The sequence below is a fragment of the Cavia porcellus genome, unplaced genomic scaffold, assembly GCF_034190915.1.
Source record: "Cavia porcellus strain 051 isolate PalLab524CR breed Dunkin Hartley unplaced genomic scaffold, mCavPor4.1 scaffold_27, whole genome shotgun sequence".
NCBI classification, from domain to species: domain Eukaryota; kingdom Metazoa; phylum Chordata; class Mammalia; order Rodentia; family Caviidae; genus Cavia; species Cavia porcellus.
In genome coordinates this window covers 22533551-22558188 of record NW_026947510.1, presented here as the reverse complement: position 1 = coordinate 22558188, position 24638 = coordinate 22533551, and the positions used below count along the sequence as shown (strand labels likewise).

The following is a 24638-nucleotide window of genomic DNA, read 5'->3' as shown; positions in this document are numbered from 1 at the left end:
ATGGTTACTACCAAAATCTTTAACCTGAAGGTACAGAAAGCAGCGAGCTTTTCTACGCTGGGGCTGTGACACACGAGACAGACTAACTGATGAACATATCAAGTCTTCATATATTTGGACCACAACAAAATAATTTCTGCTTAGCTCACAAAGCAGGGGCAACAACCTTGGAGTATAAGATGATCCCCATCATCTCATGGGATTCAAGCACTTCCTAAAATTATATGCACACTTGGATTACAATGTCTTTTGGGGGAATTCTTAGGTTTTATCAGTTTTAAAAGGCTCTTAACTCCCCAAAAGTTAAGACTTAGACTCAAACTCAAATTTTTAAATTACCAAAAAAAAGCACTGATGAACAAACATATGGGCAGTCAGAAAAAAAGAATGGAGCATTTTATGAACCCAAATTCCTCTGGTTTGTGCAAATTAATATTCTGAGAACAGGATTATTAAGGCTGTCCTATTTTACAATGAGAAGTAAATGAGCTGTTGTGTTTACATCCTAGTTTTTGGAAGTACACACACATCTTCTTACACCAGTGGTTCTTTTTTTTTTGCCACAAGCCTCTCATAAAATGATATTGAAAGTGAGGATTTCTATAAAGTTTCATAAGTAAATTCAACTTTGTATTTATTTTCAGGGAATTCACAGCTTCCTGCTGTCTTCATGGGTCCTATTTTAAGAGCCTTTGCTCTACATTGACTGTAAATTTTCAAGTAAATATTCCATAATCAGCACACAGCATAGCAATGTAAATGATGGAGTCTGACTATTTAACTTATATTTAAAATTTGTTCATTCCAGTGACAGTGAAGGAATTTCTAAGGTGACTAGGCTCATTGTTGTGAATACTGAGTATCACCACTCAGTACTTCAATTGTGGCGGCCACAGGAGACAGAGATGGGTTCTTACTTTAAAACATTTTTCAGTGGCCCACTGTCATGATTTATGTTGGTGGCCCCCAGGCCTCATGTGTTTGTATTGTGCGTTTGTGATTGGTTTATTGTCTAGTGCTTAGACTGATGGTGTTAGTGCTACACTCACCTAGGGTTGGAGTCAACATATAATGTAATGGCAGGACAAAGGTATGCCTCACTGTTTTGCTAGTTTCTGCCTTGCTGTTTGCAGCTGCTATGAACTGTGGCTCCACCCTGCCACCCTACCTTGGAGCCACTAAGTATGGACTGAAACCTCCAAAAACTGTAAGAAATAAACCTTTCCTTTCCCAATTTTGGGCATCAGGCATTTTGTCTCAGTGATGATGAGTAAAAAGTAACTAAGACAGAATTTGGTACTGAGGAGTGGGGTTGTTTGCTGTGACTATACCTGATCACATTTTTCGAGAGGCTTTGAAAATAGCTTGTGGGCAGAGTTTGGAAAGATTAGGACATGTCGCCTGGATACAAGGAGCTGTTCTACAGAACAGCTTAGGCTGTTCTATAGAGGAGATTCTGGTCAGAGCTCAAGAGACCAAAAGGCCGATAGAAAGCCTCATGGTAAAGACCAGGCTTGGGAGGTCTTTGCTAGGAAGAAGGCTACATTGGTTGTTGGACTCCCCATGATGTGTGTTTGGCTCAGCACAAAGTTTGTCTGCATTTTGCTCATGCCTAGAGACTTTGCCTGAGACTGAGACTAAAGTCAATGGACTAATTAATTGGGCAAAGGAAATTTCAAGGCAGTCGAATGTTGAGGCTGTGGCATGGCTACTGTTGGGGGCTTTTAGCCAGCTTTAACCTGCAAATCAAGAGTAAAGAGTCCAGCAGGATAATTTACAATGCTGTGAGTTTGGCCAGATGGAAAACTCCAGAAAAGCTGTGGCTTATAAAGACAAGAGTTGAGACTCTGATTGCTGAGGAAAAACAGAGAGATAAAAAAGTTGGCCACAGAGCATCCCAGGAAGCAGCAGGTCTCCACCCTTTGCAGCCTTAAAACTGCAACAGTGAAAAAATTTGCTCAGAGGAGAAAGCTACAGAGCACAGTGCTCCAGAATGGCAATGGAGGTCACATGAGGTTCCAAAATGGCGACAACATAGAAAAGCTTTTCCTCACAATCAGGTAAACAGAGCCCAGTGATCCTGGCAACTGATCCCTACAGCTAAAAAAAAAAAAAATGCCTGGCTGCTGCTCCAGCTGGCAGAAGACCTTTGCAGCATCAACATCATGCTGATTTTAGGTACAAAAAAAATGCACAAATTCTGAGGGTAAGATGGCTTCTACCTCGATTGCAAAGGGCCTGGGAGGCCATGCAGTGTACCCCTGAGAGGGCAAGTTGTAAAGATATAAAGGTAAAGCCAAAGGTGCAATAGAGAACCCCAAAGTTTAAAAAAGCCAAAAACATAGATCATTCAAAAAAAGCTACAAAAAGTGAGCAGAGAGGGTTTAAGAGAAAAGCTGCAGGAGCTAAAATCCCTAAAAATGCCATGGGAATGGAATCACCCAAGCCTTTTGGCATTTACAACCAGATTGCTTCAAATTCTGATCATAAAACTCTAGGACTTAATGTTCACCCTGCTGGATGTTGGACTTGCTTTGTTTCCAATGCTTTATATTCCCGTTTGTAACTTTTGAAATGGTAATGTTTATCTTGTACCTTTGCATTTCAAAAATGTTTAACTTTGTTTCATTTGTTAGGAGATTACAATTAAGAGTTTGTCATAGATCTTAGAGGAGACTTGAGACTTAGACTTTTCAAAAATGCTAAAACTGTTAAGACTTTGGCAACTCTTAGAGATAGACTAAATGTCTTTTATATAAAAGATGTACACGAGTTGTGGGTGCCAGGGGTAGAATGTCATGGTTTATGTCTGTGGCCCCCAGGACTCATGCGTTTGCATTGTGCATTTGTGACTGGTTCATTGTCTAGTGCTTGGATTGATGGTATCAGTGCTCCACCCACATAGGGGTGGAGCCAGGGTGTAATGTAATGGCAGGAAGGTTTGTCTGTCTCTTTTGCTGGTTTCTTTCTTTCTTTCTTTTTTTTTTTTTATCGGTACCAGGGATTGAAGTCACGACTGCCTGCTTGCAAGGCAGGTGCTTATGCCGCTGAGCTAAATCCCCAGCCCCACTTTTGCTGGTTTCTGCCTTGCTGTTTTCAGCCACCAAGAACTGCAGCCCCGCTGTGTCACCCCTATGTTGGAGCCAACTGAGTATGGACTGAAAACTCCAAAAACTGTAAGAAATAAACCTTTCCTTCCCCAACTTTGGGCACCAGGTATTTTGTCTCAGCAATGAGTAAAAAGTAACTAAGACAACTCACTTAAGAAAAATCCTCAAAAGTTGGTTTACTTTTATGAGAGACATAGTATGAAAATAATGTGCCAAATAACAGCAATATGAAATTTCCAGCTGTTTGTTCCTTTAAGATCAGAAACTTATTACTATCAAACACTCATTACATACCTACCTGTTAACATCCTTCCCAACTATGACATTATGAGTGATACTTAGATCTGTTTTTGTCCCCTCAACAGGACTAACAGTCATAAAAATTCAATTCAGAGAATATGTAACGAATACCTTTTATTATCTATATACTAGGATAGACCAGGGACATGAAAATATATGTGTTAGTTCAAGAGTTCATTCAAAGTTAACAAAATATTTTCCCTAAAGGATGATTATATCATGGTGCATGTATATATGAGTATCCTTTTAAAATAAGTTATGATAAACACTAAATATGGCCTTGATATGATCTCTGTATATACCTGCTATTGTTTGAATGTGCTCACTAAAATCCACGTTGAAATTTAACTTAGATTGTGTGGTATTAAAAGGCAGGGCCATATGGAACCTTTAAAAGATAACTGGGTCCCAAGGACTCTTCTCTAATGAATAGTTTAGCCCATGTAAGGATTAATGGATTATCATGCAAATGTCTGCTCTGTCTCACCATGTGATGTCCTCTGCCATGCTATGATGCTACATAAGGCCTTCACCAGACCCTGAGTAGATACTGGTACCATAGTGTTGGATTTCCCAGCTTTTAGGACCATGAGCTAAACAAACCTCTGTTTTCTGTACATTACTTGGTCTGTGATCTTCAGTTATAGTGACAGAAAATTGTCTAATATAATACTTAGGCTTCTTGTGATAGAGGGCTATGAGTGTACTGGGCATCCTCATTCTTAGTATCTCAAGGGTTTTGAGCATGCTAACTTATGAATGTAACCACCACATCAAAGGTTACAAGTGTTAGGTAGCATAGGTCAGTGTTCCTACCATCTCTAGCCCCTTGCACTTACCTTAGAGAGGGGTTTGGGAGGTGGTGGAGGTGGTGGAAGGTCTAACAGGGGGTCGGCTGGTGGAGGTGGTAACTCATCCTCATACTGGCTGATGCTAACAGCAGTGACATCTGCTCCAAAACCTACAGAGGCAGCACCTCTGCAATTTGAGTCCTCCAGTGACGCTGAATGATTTTGATTTTGAGAAAACTCTTTCTGTGCCTGGATTGTCCGCTGCTCTGCTTCACTTATGTCTGCAACCAGATCTGCCATGAGGGCATCTAAATCCTGGTCTTCTAGCGCATTTAAGGACTCTGATGGAGAAAGCCATATTAATAATAAAAAACTGTTTGCATGCGCAAAAAACTAAAGAAAGATGACTTTTAAACATCCTATTTGTGCAGAAGGAAATTATTTTGACTTTGGTGACATAATGAAAAAAGTTGAAAATATTTTTATTCAGCAGCACATATACAGCATAGAAATTTCTGAGATGATTATTACTGAATTTATTGAGTGCTTAATGAGAGTGAATTTCTAAGTCAAACAGAAAAATGTGTTCCACACAAGCACCTCAGACATCAGCTATAATGTCAAATCTAAGCATATGAATAGATATGTAAGTGGGAATTCTTGAATGTCTTACTGCAATATCTTAAGGTTTTAGAAAAGTAAGGGATGGATAGAAGGCAAGTTCTCCTCATGCACTGAGTATGCACAATTTGCTGATAAATGTATTTGGAAGAAAGTCAATTTCAATCAACTGGATTCAATACAACTGTAGGCTCTCCACCCAACTACAGGAGACCTCACATTCAAAACAAGATCAATTAATGATAAAAAACAACAATTATAGCAGTAAATGTTAAGGAATAAAAAAATTAAATGGGATCAAGTGGTAAAGACTTTATGAAGACAGTGAAATGGGAATGAATTTTTATAATCTGGGACAGACATGGATCTTCATAGTGAAAGAGAAGGGGGCCAGTTTACCTTAGTGTTTCTCCCCAAGTGTGAGACTGTGGAGGCAGACGGTAGGTATGACCCTGGGAGGTGACAGGACAGCCTGGCATGCTGGGAGTGGTGTTGGTGAACGTGACAAAGAAAGGGGAGGCGCCTGCCTTGCAAGCAGGCAGTCGTGAGTTCGATCCCTGGTACCGATAAAAAGGAAAAGGACAAAAAAAAAAAAAAAGAAAGGGGAGGCAGGCTAGAAGAGACCTTTGAGGAAGGTAGTTCTAGTTGTTCTGCTCAGGAGGAGCCAGAATGATGAAATGTGCACAGTAGCAATAAAGTCTACTTAGTAACAAAGGAAAGCTTTGTGAAATAATTTACCACCAAACAGCATAAACACCACGGAGCACATTACATCAGAACTAGTACTTCCAGTGTACAGTACTCATAAATTTGGGTCATCTAGTTGTACAAGATAGATTTTTTTTGTAAGACAATTTTACATATAACTTGTTTATAAAATAAAGTTAAATTAACTTAAAATATTTTCAGAGAACAGTTATGTAAGATTGTAACATAATTTCCTAACAAAACCACATTATGAATGGGTGAGATGAAATCTGCAAGGGAGATATAAGTAAGTACATTGTAACTATTGCTGTCATAGATTTACAAAAGACTATCATTTTTTGAGATTTCGCAGATGACTGGTAATAATATATATCTATATGGCTGATAGAAAAGAATGTAGGAAAAAGGAAGTCAGAATAGCTGCATTATAATTTATCAGAAAGTAGTCATTTATATTTAATGGCATATCAAAAAAATGAAAACTACTGAAAATGATAGAAACGAAGAAACTCAAGGGAGGGAAAGAAACACGACTGAAACTCTGGATTTTTGTACTTAGGCTTCTATTTTATATTTTTTTATTTTACACTTTTGTAGGCACTGCAAGTCTTTGGTAAATCTTTTTTAAGAGTTCCAGTGAATTATCACTAATTTGGCAGTGATTACACAAAACCTGCTGCAATCTGAGTTAAGGATTATTTGTGCACTAAATAACAAGAAAAATTTCTGTTAGTAAAATGAGTCAAGTTCATAGAGCATGAAAACATATCACATATGGCAAATTATATAAAACAATATGCTTTAAATAAAATATTTATATTAGATGTATTTATATGTGCATTTTCAGTCATGATGGTGAGTTAATTTTTATCCTTTTAAGAACATTTCCTTATTGGTATTCATTTAAACCACGTGTTAATAATAAGAAACTCTTATTTCAAAATAAGAGATTGTTTTAAGACTTTTGTTACAAAAGTAGGAAATATTCCCATCAGTACATGCAAAAATATTCAATTCTCTTCCTTCAGTCTAGACACAAAAAGACACAATCTGAAATCCAGGACTTAGTATTTGTCTCTTTACCACTGTATTCAAATTATACTTCCCATACAGATTTCAGTCACCATTATGGAATTCAAAGTAAGAAAAGAAATTGTTATATTTACCATTTAAATCCTTAAAACCCACACTGTAGTTAAATTCAGCCCCCGGAGGCTTAGGGTCAGGAGGAGGAAGAGTGTCCACGCCCAAACTCTGTGAAAACAGATCCCGGCCCAAGTGTTATTCATGATGCCAACATTTCTGCAGCACATTTTAGCCAGCAAGTCAAAGACCATGCTTTTTGATTTTGATTTTTTTATTTTTAAGAGCATAAAACCAAACAAAATAAAACAGAATAAAGCCAATCAAAACAAAACAGTGACAGGGATACAGAACTTCAAAACAAGATAATAGGAGATCAACAATAGCTGTCATAATGCCTCTGGTTATCTTCGAAATAGCTGTCCATACCATCAGATCTAATAAAATCAAATAAAACAGAACAGAATAAAACCAATCAAAATAAAACAGTGAAAGTGATACAGGATTTCAAAACAAGATAATAGGAAATCAACAATGGCTACCATAATATCTCTTATTATCTTCAAAATAACTGTGCATGCCATCAGATATAATAAAATGAAACCAACAAAACAGTATAAGAACAATCTAAACAAAACAATGAAAATGACCTTACAGGACTTTAAAACAAAATAATAAGGCATTAACAACAGCTACCACCCTTTGAGACATTTTCTCCCTTTTCACTCTTACAATATCTGTTGTACATTGTGGATCCCACTAACTCCTTCAGTTTTTAAACTAGGGAGACAGCATGATATTCACTGATGTGAGTTCAAATCATTTCACCCAAAAGCATGATCACAAGTTGTATCCATTTACCTACAAGAGCCTCGTGATTATCCTTCTTTATAGCTGAGTAGCTTTCCATTCTATAAAAACGCCATGTCTTTCTCATCCATTCTGTGGTTGATGGTAAGCTACTCCTGTTTTTCTGGTTCACTGTCAGATGGAGCATTGTTTTCTTTCCTTTGATTTTCAGTCTATGAATTTCCTTTTGAGTTAGTATGCTTCTTGTATACAGCATATTGATGTATCTTTGCTTCTTGATCCGCTCTGCCTGTGTTTCTTTTTATTGGCTAATTGAGGCCTGCGTTACTGATTATGGTCAGCATGCCCTGGCTCGTCTCTGCCATGCTTCTTCCTGCTGTTGGCTCCCTACCTTTGCCCTCCATTCAGCTGCCTGCTCTGCTTGGTGATCCCACTTTGCTGCTGTTCCTGGGGCCATGGTTATCTTTATTTCTTTCTAGAATATCCTTTAGTGCTCTTTGTAGGGTTGGTTTGGTGGTCATAATTCTTTCAGTTGTTCTTTGTCATGTAAGTATCATTTCTCCATCAATTTTCAAAGATAGTTTTTCAGGGTACATCAATTTGGGCTGGAAGTTGTTTTCTTTCAGTACTCGAAATACTTCACTCCAAGCTCTTCTTGATTTGATGGTTTGTGCTGAGAAGTCTGCGATGGTTTTCCTTTATAGGTGATCTGTTTCTTTTCTGTAACAGTCTATTCTGTTCTTGTGCTGAATTTCTGGGATCTTGATTATTATACCTCTTGGTGCAGATTTATTTTGGTTATGGCTATCTGGAGTTCTACATGCCTGACTTATCTGTATGTCAGGTCCTTTTCCCATGCTTGGGAAGTTCTCGCTATTACTTCTAGAAATAGTCTCTATGTCATTTGTGTTAATGCCTGCTTTTTCACTGACACCTATCATTCTTAAATTATTTTTCTTTGTGTTGTCTTCTAGCCCCTGAATTGTTATTTACTGGTTCCTTGTTATTTTTAAGAGATCTTTCTTTTTGTGATTGCTAGTTGCCATCCTGTCTTCAAGGTGTAAATGTCTATCTTTGGTTTCTTTCAAGTGGTTTTGCCAGCTTTCAATGGAGATTTTGATTTCCTGGCTACCCTCTATGAGTCTGTTTCATGCATTCCAATTCTTCTCTATATTGTTCATCCAAGGTTTCCCTCATTTTCCTATGCTCTTTTTTTAAATCTATGTTCTTTAGATATACTCAGTTACCTTTTTATTGTCTGTTATTTCTTATTTTACCTGATATTATTTCTGATTTGATTTCTTTTACAGCCTCATGAAATAGTTTCTTCACTTCAGTTGCCATAATCCCAGAATTTCAGCTATGTAATTTCTGCTTTGTTCCAGTTCTATGTCTCCTGGACTTGTTCTGTTTGGGCTGGTGGCCAGAGATTGCCTTTTGCTCTTTCCTCTTGACATTTTCCTGGGTTCCTCTGGATGAGTGGATTGTGGGGTCCCAGGCACTTCCCACATTGGCTACCCATCCACAGTATAGGGGTATGGGTTAGATACCTGGGTTTCTCCTAACCTAGGCTTGCCAGGAGGCAGTACAGGGCAGGTTTGTCTACACATTTGTGGCTTTTCCAAGGTGTGACTAGGGGGGTACTCTCAGGAGAATTCTGATGGCAGCTGGGGTGGATGTAGGTGAAGGGCTGGCTGTTTCTCCCGGCCTGTGCTGGTTACCTGTGGGAGAGTCCCGATGGCAGCCCACGTGGGTGCAAGAGCTGGATTCCCATTCATTCTTTATACATTTCTCTCTCTAAATATGTTCTTTAAGGACCAAGACCTTAGTTGAAAATGTTTGGTGCTATTTTTCCTCTACAGAAAAATACAAATTAAAAAATTATTCTACAATGAACATCATGAAATGGACCATATCAATTGAGAATGATGAAAAAGAGCTAAGTTTAAGAAAACAGAAAATTTTTCTTATAATTTTGAATATTATATATAATTCTATAAGGACTTACGTAATGAAATCAAAAAAGAAATATCTAGCCACTTGGAAGAGAAAAGCTGTTTCAAGATATAAATCGCCACTATGCAGTAAAGTGTTATGCTGTTAGTTTTACTGTTAATATGTTTGTTAAAATAGATGTCACAGCTCTAAGGGAGCAGTTCAGTAATAGAGTATTTGTCTAGTTATGCATGATGATCTGGGTTTAATTCTCATCAAAGAGAATAAATTATCAACATTGAACATATTATTATAAACATTATTTTACTAGGAACTAAGAGAATCTTATATGATTTAACAGTCAGATTACATTTATAAATTAATTTCCAAGAATATTTTTATGTCTATAATGGGAGGAAAGATTTTACCTGTCCACATACATAAATGTTTTATAACTGTGAATGTATCTGTTGATGTTAATTTGATTTGGTAAATGATGTTCTTGTCCATTTTTAAAACTTTTGGAGGAAAACGCTGTACATTTAAAAATAAAAAATAAATGAAATATGAACAATTTTAGCAGAAAAAAGTGACGACTAATCAAGAGATTAGAAAAATCAGCTCAATCAAGTTAGAATCAAAAATGTAGGGGAAAATAACAGTCTTAAATTTTTTTTTTTTAAAAGACAGTTTCTTGCTATGTAGTTCAGACTGGCCTTGAATTTACTTTGTAGTCCCAGGCTGGCCTTGAACTCACAGCAATCCTCCTGCCTTAGTCTCCCAAGTGCTGGCATTACAGGCATGTGCCACTATGCCTGGCTTAAAATACATTTGTAACAACAGAATCACCATACAAAAACTGTCTCGAAAATGAACGCATAACAGACACACTGTGATGCAAATACCAAGACAAAATATCTAGTGAAATAACATACAAACAAAAATGCATTCACTGAATTTGTTTTTAATATTGTAACTAAGAATTCTGCACTACAGTTATGGTACTCAATAAATTTTTTTCAGTAATATAATTTACTTTGCTACTTAGTGAAGTTACACATAGTTCTGTAACAAAACACGCCTAAATTCGTGGTAAAACAGGATTTTAGTAAAATGGAGGAAAACAGGGATCAAAGAAATAGCAAACTGATCTTATAAAGGAGGTCTTTTAATTGTAGAAAAATTATTCAAATCCTAAAATGAAGTGAAGTATGTAATGCTTCTCACTATATATTTTCTGTGGCCTGTGAAATGAGTTTACGCGCATGCAAAAGCACAGGTATTAAATATGCATATTATTGTGTACCTATTTGAATGTTTGTCAGGAAAAAGTTAAATTAGAATATTAAATCTACTTGAGGTAAAGTTTAATTGTTAAGAACTCAAAGACAAATGTTAAGAAGATAGTAAGATAAGTGGTGCTAGATATGGCCAAAACCAGGAAGGTAAATGACCAAAGTGTGACACTATTTATTACTCACCTAATCAAAAGCCACAGGCTTGGAACACACTTCATCAGAACTCGTGTCATTTTAATTTTCTAATTTTTCCTTTAATTTCAATATTTTAACTGGAATTCTTCTACAAAGAGCCTTGGATTATTTATTCTGAAATGCATTTTAACTAAGACTACAGAGAAATTAAAATAAATGCTTGACTCTTTTTATTAACTGTTCACAGCAATAGGTTAAGGCTCAGGCAATTTCCAGTGGTAACCAATTAAGCAAGTTTCTTTCTTTCTTTCTTTTTTTACTGGAACTGGGGATCAAGCTTATCCTCATGCCTAGACAAGTGCTCTACCACTGAACTACATTCAACCCTTAAGTTTTGTTTTTATTTTTGCTATTATGATCTTTTAATTGATTTACTTTTTGCTATGGAGAAATAAAAATATTTTATATTTAAAGATTTCATAATTGAGAATGAATGAAATACAGTGTATTTCTGTATATTGTATCTTTCTTAGGAATGCTATCTATATTTTGAGATTATAAGATTGTATAATTTTTTTATGGGCTGGGGATTTTTAGCTCAGCAGCATAAGCGCCTGCTTTGCAAGCATGTAGTCGTGAGTTTGATCTCTGGTATCAATTAAAGAAAAAAGAGATCATATAATTTTTCTCCTACATTTTTATTCTTATATTTAATATACAGTATTTAGATTTTAGATTTGTGGAACTCAGTAAGGTGCAGGATGTGAGGTTATAGTATAGTTTTTGATTTCACGTATGCATTATTCCAAGATGATTTATTAAACAATTATTTTTTTCATTTATTTTAGGGTGCTGCCTTATTCAAGAGACATTAATTACCCTTTATCAGGATATATAAAGAGAGATTAATAATCTAAATGAAGTAACATGTTAACCACTGAGAACCATGGGAGAAAAGTAAGTATAGTTTCTTTCTAGTATTCTTTCAATTTTTCTGTAAGCTTAAACTTATTTCAAAATAATAAAAGTTATGATCACATATTTAATTCCCTCATTTTGAGAAGTTAGGAAGACCAAGTTTTTTTCATTCATCTCACTCATAACCTAGTTTGAAAGAACGGAATAATTGCAAAATTTACAAATGTAGATGAAAACAGAAGATTTTCTTTTCTAATTTAAAAAAATTTATTTTAAAGAGAATAAAACCAAGTAAAACAAAACAGAACAAAGCCAATCAAAAGAAACCAGTGTGACACAACTTCAAAACAATAGGAAATCAATAATAGTTATCATAATGCCTCCTGCTGTCTTCAAAACTGCTGCAGATACCTTCAAACATAGTAAAAACTAACCAAAATAGAACAGAACAGAACCAATAAAAACAAAACAATGAATGCAATAAAGGATTTCAAAATAAGATAATAGTAAAATGGCTTGTTATCTTTGAAATAGCTGCCCATGCCATTGGATATAATAAAATCAAACAAAACAAAATAGAGTAAAACCCAACCAAATGAAACAATGAAAATGGTACAGGACTTCGAAACTAGACAGTAGGGAATCAACAAAGGCCACCACCCTCAGAAGGAGATCCCCAAAGATGCTACACTGCATATTGCCAACCTTCTGAACAGACGATCAGATTATCAGTTTTAGACCTGCAAATCAGTGAAACATTAAACACTACAAGCATTAAATTGTATTCCACCTCAATAGCATTATCACCACCTGTGTTCCTCTGGATCAGCTGCTCACTTATGACAACAGGAGATTTTCAAACGGCTGGAAAAATATTGAATAACCTCAAAAGCAATTCATAAGGATCAAATTGAAGGACAGACCCCAGACTTGGGGACAAGGGAGGGCCTTTTTCACACCCTGAAACTTTGGGACCTACCTTCTGGGAGAGCTCTATTAGCTAAGAACTACAACCATTTGTACACATGAAAGGAAGTGCAAACTCCCAACGGGTCCTGACGGAAGATAGGTCTGTGAACAGGTTCTTCTCTCCTGCTCTCAAGTTACAGTCACGATACTCAGTCATGGGTTGATGACCACCTGGACTCTGGCCAGTCAGGACAGTTACTTTACCACTGGCCGCAGAAGATACTGCAAGTACAGATACTGACCACCAGCTTTTATTCAGACTTGCTCCTCCCTGGGAGGGAAAAATAAAGCCTTGACTCTAGAAATGTCATCACCATCTTCACATTCACCTTTTAACTCAGTACTTTTTCATCAAAGGATGTCCCTTCTTTCATAGAATCCAAACTTTTTGAAATATTATTAGTAATGTAAAATAGATGCTAGCTAAAATTGCTTTATTTTTTTCTTAAAATAGTCTTCTAAAACACAGACTCTTTATTTACTTTGCAGAAAATTCAAGAACCCTATCTTAGGAATACTGTATTAAACTATGCTTATTTTGACATTATGCTCAAAAAATGGTGAGCTGAGTACCCTCTGATTCAAAGGAACATTTCTGAGAACATTATAAAGCACACTAAAGCTCACCAGATTTTATAGCCTGGGTCAGTGGCCCTGCGGTCTATGGCCCCTGGGCTCCAGCTGACCTGACAGTGGGTGACCTCTAAGTCAGTCTGGTTTTGGCAGAGCTGCAGCCTATGGCCAAGTGGTTTCACACGCCTTTGAGGGGACTGAGTCCATTCAGGAGGCCACAGTAGCCCCACTTAGTCCTTTACAGCGTGATCTTTCCTCAGAGGTTGATAAAAATTCTTTACTAAAGAAAATGACATTTTCTCAGCTAGTTTTTAAAACAGTAACCACAAGGAAGACTGCTCAATGGTGGTGGTTATAAAGGTTTGTGCCTGGTGAAAATTCTATTGGACACAATAAGCAAGAGCCTTGTCAAAATACAGTGTATATGTGACCAACATATTAAATGAACTGAATTCAGAAGGATAGAATCAGAAAAAAATCTTTACCTCACTACTGTCACAGTCACATCAAGAATATACAATACTGTCAGTCCTCAGTTTTTATAAAACACAGCATTCTTATCAAATTGAAATCGAATTCTACAATCCCATTTTTGCCCTAAATTGTAGGTAAAGAAAGGAAGCTTACCTGGGTTAGAAGATCCATCTCTCCCAGCAAAGTGCTGAACATTTGGTCTATGTCATCATTTGACTCACTCATCTGAAAAAGGAAGAAACCCAGATAGTTAGCAGTCTGCAAAAGCTTACCCTGGGATAATTGCTATGGCTTGAATCTGGATATCCACCGACAGTTCAGGACCATGGCACTGCACAAAAGGAGGAAAGATTCCTCAGTCTCTGTCTAATCTATATGCTGGGCGGGCTTGGGGGGCTGCTATGAAGAGACACCTCAGCGTGAGATGGTTTCAAAGGACAGCCCAGACCTAAAGTCTCTGTAGCTTTTTATAGAACCAGGAAGCAAGGATCAAAGAAAAAGCAAGGTGTCTGGGTAGGACTCATGTAGGGCACAGGGGAAAACCAAGGGATGGTGAGGAGGTCTGCTGAAGGTCTGACTTTGGAACTGGAACTAATTTAAATGATAAAGCAGTGTAGGGAAGACAAAGACCAAAACACTCACTCCTTAAGGCAATGCATTTGATCCCACTGTGACTTGTGGCCCAGTGGGCTCTCTTTTAATCACTAACCATGTACTCTAGGAGGTTTTAGGCACGTGGCTCTAAACTCCCCTTATTTCTGAACATCTATCGCCTATGTACCTCTGGTCAACATCCTCACTTCCCCTTACAGCCTCCTGGGTCATAGATGGAACATTTTGGAGGTGGTTGGATTTAGGATGTGTGAATGTGCATTAAGGGTGTGATTCTGGGATTAAGGTTGTAGATAACGGAAACCCCACCCTGAGTATGAAATATAAAGAGACAGAAATAAGATAGGATTGCTCCTGCTGCTGCTTGCTGCTGCTGCCTCCTGCCTGCCACACCATGAGCTGTTTCTCCTCTGTGATTTTCCTCTGCCAGGACACCCTGCGTTGGAGCCAGACTATAAACTGAACCCTCTGCAAATTGTGAACTGAAATAAGTCCTTCTTCCTTCAACTTGTGAGGGTCAGGCATTTTGTCTTAGCAATGAGAAAGTAACTAAAACAATTGTCATGTCTCTTTGTTTTCTCCAAGAACTCTATCCATGAGTTGTTAAGTTGCAAAGAGAGCTATAAGGAGAAGAAAGTTCATTTTACCCTGAAATCTCATGCCTGATCTCCATCTAACTTGCACAGTCCAAGATGGAACCAAGCCTTGGCAAGTGACAGAGCAGCAGCTGAACTTTATTTTTCAAGACTAAACTGATCTTGATAAAGCCAAATGGATATCATTCCCAAATTCCCCTCATTGTGGCACACCTTATTAGAAAAAAAAAAAAAGCCTCACACCACAGGTTACTGTGTCAGTGAAATGTAGAACTTCACCTCCATTTAAAAATGGTTGCGAAAGTGATACGGCACTATCAAACGGTTTCCTGCTTTAAAGATCTCTCTAAAACAGCAGCTTAGGTATACTTACTTGAAAATACTAGGTGATGAATATTTAGAACTAAAAAGGTCACAACATTAAAAAAAAAAAAGAGAGATGGAAACAAAGCATTGTTTTACACTATAACTTTTTTTCCTCCCTGAAACAAATGAAGTAGCTGCCCAGGAGAGAAAAGCACTGCAGTGAACGAGGGACAGGCACTTTGAGGGGTATCTCAGCAGCTCTCTTCCTGACATTTCTGTCAAGGTTATATGGGTAAATTAGGAGCCAGAATCTGTCCTCTATTAGTCACTACTCTGTAGTGTGTAGTTTGCTAAGAGGAATCAACTGCTCCATCTATAAGGTGGAATATGTCTCTGTGTAGGTGTGTGTTTAAAATAGATCCTTTGCTGAAGATTTTCTAACATAAATCAATCTAAAATCTTATAGTAGTTTACTCTTTAAAATGACTTCAAATTAATTCTTTAGCAGTAACACAATTTCTGGCAGTTTTAAAAAATCAGGGTTTCTCTCTCTTTGTAAAGTATGTAATGAAACATCCTTGTCCTATTGATTCTGCTTTCTTTTTAAAAGATGACTCAAAGGATTTTTAAACTATCCTAATCCTTGAAATTAAAGTGATATAATGATAATTTTCGTAACAGTAATATTTACCTAGCACTAATTATATTCCAATAACTATTCTGTGAGCCAGAGTTGGTATTAAAAACATTTAGATCCCAGCACAGCATTGACACTGAACAAAAATAAGAGATGAGACTATGAAATCTATCTTGGGCCATCAGTATCTCTCCTCCATATATCTATCCTACAGAGCTAGTATTTCTTCAACAGTAGTCTTGGGTTTATCATGTAGGGAATTAAGCACACTAAAGTTTCCTTGTTTAATTCTCATAAACGCTCCCATCTCCTGATTCAAAGAAGGTAAAGCAATGCTCTGCCTCTCACCTGTGAAACATAAACGCTACTCCGAGCTCTAGTTGCTGACTATAGACATATCATCTCAGATTTTAAGTTTTGTATGTTTTGCATGAGAGGAGGGACAGTGGACTTGCTATGAGATATGTTAGTTTTCCAGACTACTCTGTCTGGTTTCCTTTGGAGAGAGTGTCTTGCAAGAGCATGGCAGCTGTAAGACTGGGTTGAGAAAATGGCACCAGGAGAGGGACTTTTGTCAAGGCCAGAGAGATCTATGTACCAAAGTACAAGCACATCCCTTAAAGCAGCCACCACCCCTATCAGGTGCATGCTCGTTTGGGACACAGGTGCGCTTGAACCCAGTGAAACCATTCAGCAAATGCTCGAGGTCAGACCACAAGGGTAGCAGGTGAGCACTCAGGCACAGAAGTGACAGGGAAGGCAGAGCGCCCTGTATCTAGGCCGGAGCATGTAAGGTGTCAGGGCGGAGCCTCCCAGAGTGCGAGAGAAGGACGAGGGAAGACAGCTTCCTACTTGCTGTATATAGTGGGGCTGAAAAGTATTTACTGCAGCCAGGAGGAGGAGGGTGCAGCGGACCCTGCTTCTGATTAAAGAGGGAGCAGTGGGAGGACTCATTCCCACGCAGTTTGGTTTTATTCCCGCCGTGGGGCTCTTGTGGTTTGGATGCAGTTTGCCCTCTAAAGGTTCAAGTGTTGGACACTTAGTTCCCAGGTTGGAGGAGGAAGCTTTGAGAGGCAAGGCCTACTGAGAGATGAGCAGGTGACAGGCTTAGCTTTAGCAGGGATCAATGCGGTCCCTGAGTGAAGGGACCCCCCTGAGAATGAGGCGACAGAAAGCAAGCCTGGCCGTGTTGCCTACCATCGGCTTTCTGTCTCTTCCAGGAATCTTTTCTGTATACATACTCATCATTGTGGTGTCACTTGCCATGAGGTTTTCAACAGAGACAAGCAGATGCCAGCCAGCACCACGGTCTCTGCCCTCCAAAACTGTGAGCAAAACAAACCTCTTTTGTTTGTAAAGTTTCCAGCCTCAGGTATTTTGTTGTAGTAGTGCAAAACAGACTACTATGCTTCCTTTCTTCAAATTCCCTATATAGAGGAAGAAAATTAAATAATATAGCCCTGACCTGTCTTCTAAAACAGTGTCTATTTCAAAGCTTATAATAATTTTGTTCCTTACTTTAATAAGGAGCAATTATTAAATAATAAAACTTCTAAATGTCCAGTGCATTTATTTCCAATAAAGTGTTAGGTGGTTCAGTAATGTGACAAAATAAAGGACTACTTAATAGGAAAAACGGAGGCTTTTCATAAGACAAAAGTAATCCAGTCAGAGGGTAAAAACAGATTTATTTGCTGACCTCAAAATCTGCCATCGCATGTTACAATACACTTTTAGGAACCAAAGATTTGTTAGCAATAAGGAAGCTTCTGTTGAGGTTTTCTTAAGCAAGTAAATTTAGATAAATACTGAAACGTTGAAGAATAAAGTCCTGATGTGACATCAATGAGTCAGAAAACCCCACTGAGCCCAAAGCCCTTGCTCATGGGGTGTGCACATCACTGCTATGCAGTGGCTGGGGACAGGCCGGAGTGAATCACTGCCGAAGACAGAAATAGCAGCACAGCCTCCTGCTTCTTCTAAGCCCGTCTCAGTATTCACCTGGTAAAAATCCCCTCTGTCGGGTCATACATTTCCCCTAGAACCTGAGTTTTAATTATGAGGAGCCAACACTGACACTGCGTTGCCAGTCTACAGTCATAAAAAAATACGCTACCAACTGGGTCATAGTTTAAAAGCTTTGTCTTTAGTAAAAATAAGACATTTAATTTGAGGGGTATTTTTAACCTCAATTTTTATTTGTCTATAAGTTCAGTCATCTGACATCAATGATTACCCTTCCTGCAAGAAAACATCTTAGATTAAAGACACATTGGACAGGCACACACACAAACACACAGACTCTCACATGGTAAAACAGCGCTGTGCCTACTAGTACGTGCAGCATTTCCCAAAGGTCAAGAGAGAAAGAAGAACACCCAGTCCCCAAGCTAAAAGTGTTGCTCAGACTAGCAGTCCAAGGGCTGGCTGGGTGAAACTTTGCGCACTGTGGAGCAAGGCATTGCAAAACAAGCCACGTTCACAACATGACTGGGTGGAGTCAGTCATTTTTTCATAAGTACATCATTTCTGAGTCCATCTGGTATCTAGGGAAGACCAGAAATTGTTTACTAAAAGAAAGTTGTGATAGTATTTAATCAGACAGATCTCACTGTTTTTTGTTTTGGGGGAAAGTGAGGTATGAGATGGAGGAAGCTGATTCTCCAGGCTGAACTTCTGTCCTGTGTTCCTTGAAAAACAAAGACACTCTGCCTCAGCTCAGTATTTCTAGGATTCAGTTTTTATCTTCAAGTACTTTCTCTTTTCCCTATAATTAAATTTCAAATATTTAAGTTAAGAAAATCTGTGCTACGTACTCTGATACTTAGCACATGTTTAGTAGGACATGTACCAAAGGTAACCTCACAGATTTAATTCAGGTGGATGTGGTCTTTTAGACTAATTCCAGTCATGATTTTGGAGCAAGAGGATGACAGGCCATTAATGTAGCTGGCCTACGAGAACCAGCTCAGTGCTCCGCAGGCATTTCCATCGAGGAAGAGTCAACGCACCATTCCCTTCTTAGGTAACCTCTTGCCGCGTGCCCTAACTTGGCCAAGGGCCACTCTTCCCTGCTTAGTCTGACTCAGGAACCTGGGGGCAGTCTTTGCTCTTCCCACTTTTCCATCTAGCGAGGCAGGAAGTCCTGTTGGTTTTTCTGGTGGAGAGAGTCGCTTTTCCTTCGTTGTCACTGTCCAGCCGTGGCTGGGATTTTCATCAGCTCACCCAGCCTCTAACCCTGACTTGACTCCTCATTAATTCTTGCCGCCACTACGGCCGCTGCCGCTGCCCATTTCAAAGGCAAATGCCAGCCTCTCAGAATTTTCTGTGGCTGATCAGAAACAAGTGCACAAAATTCAGAAAGCCTGGCTTTCAAAATCTTTCATAATTCGCTCCAATCCACTTTTCAGGTTTTAATTCTGCTATTCAGGTATCTCGATGTCTTCTGAACAAGTCTTTACTACTATTCTCTTTGGCTCTGCTACTCCCTTTAAATAACATGCTATCCTCTTTAAATAACGTCCTTTGTCCATGTTCCCATCATAAAATCCTATACTCATGATCTAAAATTGGCTTTTATGTCAGCTCTTCAATAGTGTCTCCATAGCCAGTAGAGACAACTGCTCTCCACTGCCCTCTGAAAATTTACCAGTAAGTCCCAGACTCAGCAGTAGCCTTGATGAGGCATTTAACCTCCCTGACTGTCAGGGTTTTTTCTTTCTTCTTCTTTTTTTTGTATGTAAGGGAAGAGAGTTATAATACAAGGTGATCGTCAAATACAGTGAATGGTTAAGTTTTAAAAATTATCACAGTAAAAGTTACATTGCCATTGATCCCATTAAGATACTCCCCCGCGCCCCACACACCTTACCCATCATTTTCCCACTTTTGGAAGCAGGCATGGGAGTTCTTTCAGGTGAGAGTCTTTAAGAGATGTGGTCAAAATTCAGGGACTGCTGCTGAGCGCCATCCAACAGAAAGTCAAGCTTACAAAAACATCACATGCATCCCCGTTCACCTTGTTCACTGATCTGGCACCATGTGACACCTGGCTCTTTCCTAAAGTCAAAATGAGCATGAAACGTAAACACTGAAACAGATTCGGCACATTGGGGTGGTCTAAACAACACAACTAAAGATACTTATGAAAGGGGACTTCCAAAGTGCTTCAGAAAGTGTCGAGAACGATGAAGGGGGAGATCTTGATGGGGATTCATGGCAAAGTGTCTTTTACTCTAATAATTTGTTTTTAAAATGTAAACATTCACAGTAATGTTTTAAATCACCCCATACATAATTCATAGGGATGACATTTAAATAAAATAGCTCTCAGAACTTGGCATAAGCATTCAGTCATAGCATTTATCATATGGAATCAAGCTCTTTGTTACTGGTGAAAACTCTTAGAGGATTTTGTTTATCTTTGTGTTAAAAAATGTTTTGTTGAAACCTTAGAGAGTAACTTCCCTGACCAGCAGGAAGCTCTGGGCTGGCCCCCAGGTGCCAGCTGCACATAAAGGTCTCCATCCTCCACAGCTGCTTCTGAAAGTGAGTCCTGCTGGGCCGCACAGTCAGGGCACTGGGAGTGCACAGCCCTTGAGGCCGCGCATGGCATGTTTCCTTGACTCCCAGCGAAACAGTGTTTCTCCACCGCCGTCACGGTGGGGCTTGTTCACCTTTGCTCACTTCGCCAACACTGTTTCTCTCTGGTCAAGTGAGTAAATTCTGATGTTTATACAGATATACTTTTTCAAAACCGTTAGGGTCTTTTCTGGTGGTTCTTATGTTTATTTAGGCTCGAATCAGTTTTTAAGCCAAAAATTTTAGTTGCTCCTAGAAAAATCATAATCATTCTGGTGCAAGTTGGAAGAATACCTCCAATGGCCTTTCTTCTTTTCTATATTAATCTAGATCCTTTTTTTTTTTCCGTCTTTTTCGTTTTTATTAGTACCAGGGATTGAACTCACGACCACCTGCTTGCAAGGCAGGCGCTTATGCCGCTGAGCGAAATCTCCAGCCCCCTTTTCTATATTAATCTAAAGTCAGTTAATTAATCTAAAGTCAAGTAATAGATTATTTTTTAATAAATAAAAAGTTATGTTTTCCTCTCATAGTCATTCCCTCATTTCCATCACATATATAATACATCTTTAACCCCACAAACATAGGTTTACAACTTACAGTAGAACAAAAATATAATAGCTTAATTATCAGTAATATATCTACTTATTTAAAACAGCTTAATATGGAATATATTATGTGTTTTGCTCTTCACAAAAAATCATATACTTCTAGTTTGTGTTGGCTTTCAAACATTAAACAAATTATGTATATATTTGCTTGTTTTTCATGTGTTTATACTTAAATTTCTAATCTTTAACAACAATGAGACACAAAAACAAGTACTCCTTTGTTCTAACATATATGTAATAATTTCTTGCTGAATTCTAGCAGTATGCAGTATGAGATTAAGTGTTATTTGATATACTTGAATCTAAAATGTTTTCATAAAATATATATTTTATTAAATATCTAATACATTTTCTCATAATTTTTCATAAAAAACAATTTAAAAGATAGACTAATTTTCATTGTTTTAAAAGTAGTCCTAATAATTTATGTGTAATATAAAAAGTTACTAAAGTTTTTCCTGTGATTGTCAAATACTGGCTTTACAGAATGATGTAGTCTGTAACAGGAAGCACTGATACAATGAAGAAATGTTATTTACATTTTTGCAGAAGAGCTTGTCTGTCAGAAGCCTGAAAACCTATTACCAGATTAAGATATCAAGAACTCATGGGTGGTTACAAATCTCATTTTTCAGCTGTTTTTTAAATTGTGCATAGTCTTTACTTGGATTGGGATTTTTTAGCAATAAAGTGATGAATATTTTAGTGCGGCAACAATTAAAAGAAAAGGCAAAATATTTTTCAAGTTGAGTTTTTAAATGAAACACTGTAACACAGATATCACTGACTTTGCAATCTTGAATCACAGTCAGTTAAGCTCAGGCAGGTTAGAATTGGTCTCATATCTTATCAGAGAAGTTGCTATCTATTTAAGACAAAATTTCCATTCTAGAGTTGAAGAGAAAGGCATCTCCATTCTGGAGCTGAGGAAAAAGGAGAGAAGAAACAATAGCCTAAAACAATGGTCAGTTCTCATCCTGCACCAGGACTGTTGTGAACTGATTAAAGCTGTTCTTACACCTTGTAGAACACTTACGGCCTCCATTTTACAGATAAGAAAACTGAGGAACCCATGGTAAGCACTGGTTACAGAATTTAAATTAGTCAACAAAGATCCATTACACAGGTCTAGACTTAAAGACACTTTGTAAGATTTACCATAAGTTTTCCATAACCGAACTTCTCCTTTCCCAAAACATTAAAGATTAAGAGTCTAAAATATGTCTCTATATTGTCATTGCATTTTTAAGATGGGTAAAGTAAAATGGTAGCATCCTTGTATCGAGACTCTTACTGTCTTACCCTATAGGTAAGCAGTGTTTTGAGTCTATAATCAGCTTGCAAACTAAAATATAGATAGAATTAACATGAAATAAGGTTTAAAAAATCAGAGGCTCTCTATCAATTTAGCTGATATTTGTAGGTTTAAAAACTGTCAGCATTTACTTTTTCAAAGAAAAAAACAACTGCTTTACAAGTACAGGTTACAAAAATGAAATAGAAAATGTTTCTTTTTTTTGTCTTTTGAGACAGGGTCTCACTGTGCAGTTCAGACTGGCCGTGAGCTCACTCTGTAGCCAAGGCTGGTCTCGAACCCATAACAATCCTTCTGCCTCAGCCTCCTGAGGCTGGGATTACAGGCATGAGGCACCACACCCGGCTGAGAAAATTTTTTCTCAAAAGATGTGTTCATGCTAGAGATCACATTTAATATGGAATATCCTGCAGAAATCAGACCGTACAAATACTGGTGGATCTGTGTACAATGTGGGTGGGAAACAACTGACACCACATCAACTTCTACCTGATTCCTTCAGTGCAGCATTTTTTTCAAAATGCAACGAGGCCTTTATCAAGAGGAAGTGGTTCACGGAATAACACGGCACTTGGTTAAAGTTGTTGCAATGTTCGGGGGAAGGGAGAGGGGAAGCTAAAGGTTCTATATAAAACAGGAAACAGAGGCATTTCTAAAATTACACATAATATCAAATTAACTCACTTGACAAAATTCTAAGATGAAGAAACCTCTTGAACCTTCTTAACTCAGCTTTACATAGGATGACTGAGAGCAGTTGAAATCTTCATAGGCTGGCAAGTAGTTATTCAGTTAATAGGACAATTGCTGCTGTCATATAATCAACAGACTAAAATGACAATCAGTCACAAAGGAACCGTGTACAGAGCTTACATTCATGTATATGTGTGGTCACAAATATCCAAGACAGTAGAGTCTGTGGTAAGCAATGTCGTCCTGGCACAATTCAGATGGAATTAACATTTTTAAAAGAAAAACTAGTCACTGAATGACATGATTTCTTTTAATGACATTGATGGGATACTTAAAATTCTTAAAATTTGGAAAAGCACAAAGATACACACACACGTGCACTCATTCACAAAATAGTATGAACTACAACATTTAGAAAGTATGACTTTTAAATGCCCTTATTTCTACATTGCTTTGATTTTGTGTGAATGCAAGGTGGACGTTTGGTGCTTTGGGAGTGAGGTAGAAAGCAGGGCGCTCTGGGAGGTCAAATTCTAGAGCAGTTAGCAAAACGATTCAGTAAGACCTGAAAATGTTTGAATACAGCTCAGCAGTAAGACAGCTTGCGACACGGGGAAGGCAAAGCAGGCTGTGCGCGCCCGTGTTCTCACGTCCATCCCCTGCGCGGCTGTGCTTGCTCTCTGGGACACAGGTCACAGGCTACTTTCATCTGGATATACAGGGGATGGAAAAAGCCTTCTAAATCTCGGCATTTTCTTAGGTTCTCTTTTTATTCTACTTTGAATGTCTGTCTATATAAGGAAGAGGGAACTGTTTTTGTATTTAGGATCTACTGTGACATTAAACAGAAGCAGTAACATAATTTAGGGTATTTTAAAAAAATAAAAATAGAAAGTATTCTGACATTGTAAATGAATTCAATGGACATTAATTTTTCTAAAAAAAAAACCTACTTGTGAATAGTTATGCGTATTCACTGTCTCCTTCTTGTCTTCATTATCTCCTGAATCTAGTTTTTTTGAACTTTTATTCCTCCATGCACAAAGCTAGCTGTGTCAAGACTACCAATAACTCTCATGCTACTAAAATCAGGGGCTAATCTCAAGTCAGCATCCTACACAATATTTAACATCGTTGACCATTCCTTTTGTATCCAGGGGATTTACATTTGCAGATTCAACTAGCCGTGTATCAAAAATATTAGAAAAAGAATGCATCTGCATTGAATGTGTGCAGACTTTTTTCTTTCACCAATCTCAAAACAATACAGTGTAACAATTTTTTACATAGTATTTGTATAATAGCAGATATTGTAAGTAATTTAGAGATGATTTAAAGTACAGGGGAGGATATGGGAACCTTTTGCACAGACAAAAGACACTTGAGTACCTTCAAATTTTGCCATCTGCAGAGGTCCTAGAATCAATGTCCCATGGAGACGAAAAGACAACTGTTGTTTTTTCATGTGGCTTTCCTGAAAGCTTTCTTTTCTGCTTTTCTTCCTAACAGAGGCCAGTTTACTCTGAAGTGTATAAAGCTACACTTCAGAGTCCCCCACTTGC

At 37.9% G+C, this 24638-nt stretch overlaps 1 protein-coding gene across 1 annotated transcript in view; it reads right to left on the bottom strand.

The window, feature by feature from the left end:
• The window catches only part of Apbb1ip (amyloid beta precursor protein binding family B member 1 interacting protein), a 102295-nt gene that overhangs the window by 42818 nt on the left and 34839 nt on the right, over window positions 1-24638 (bottom strand). Inside the window, exons 2-4 of the mRNA XM_063238044.1 lie at window positions 13879-13950; window positions 6697-6784; window positions 4250-4542 (exon numbers count right to left, since the gene is read on the bottom strand). Coding sequence (XP_063094114.1) covers window positions 4250-4542; window positions 6697-6784; window positions 13879-13950 — 453 coding nt within the window. The remainder of the gene's footprint in view (window positions 1-4249; window positions 4543-6696; window positions 6785-13878; window positions 13951-24638) is intronic.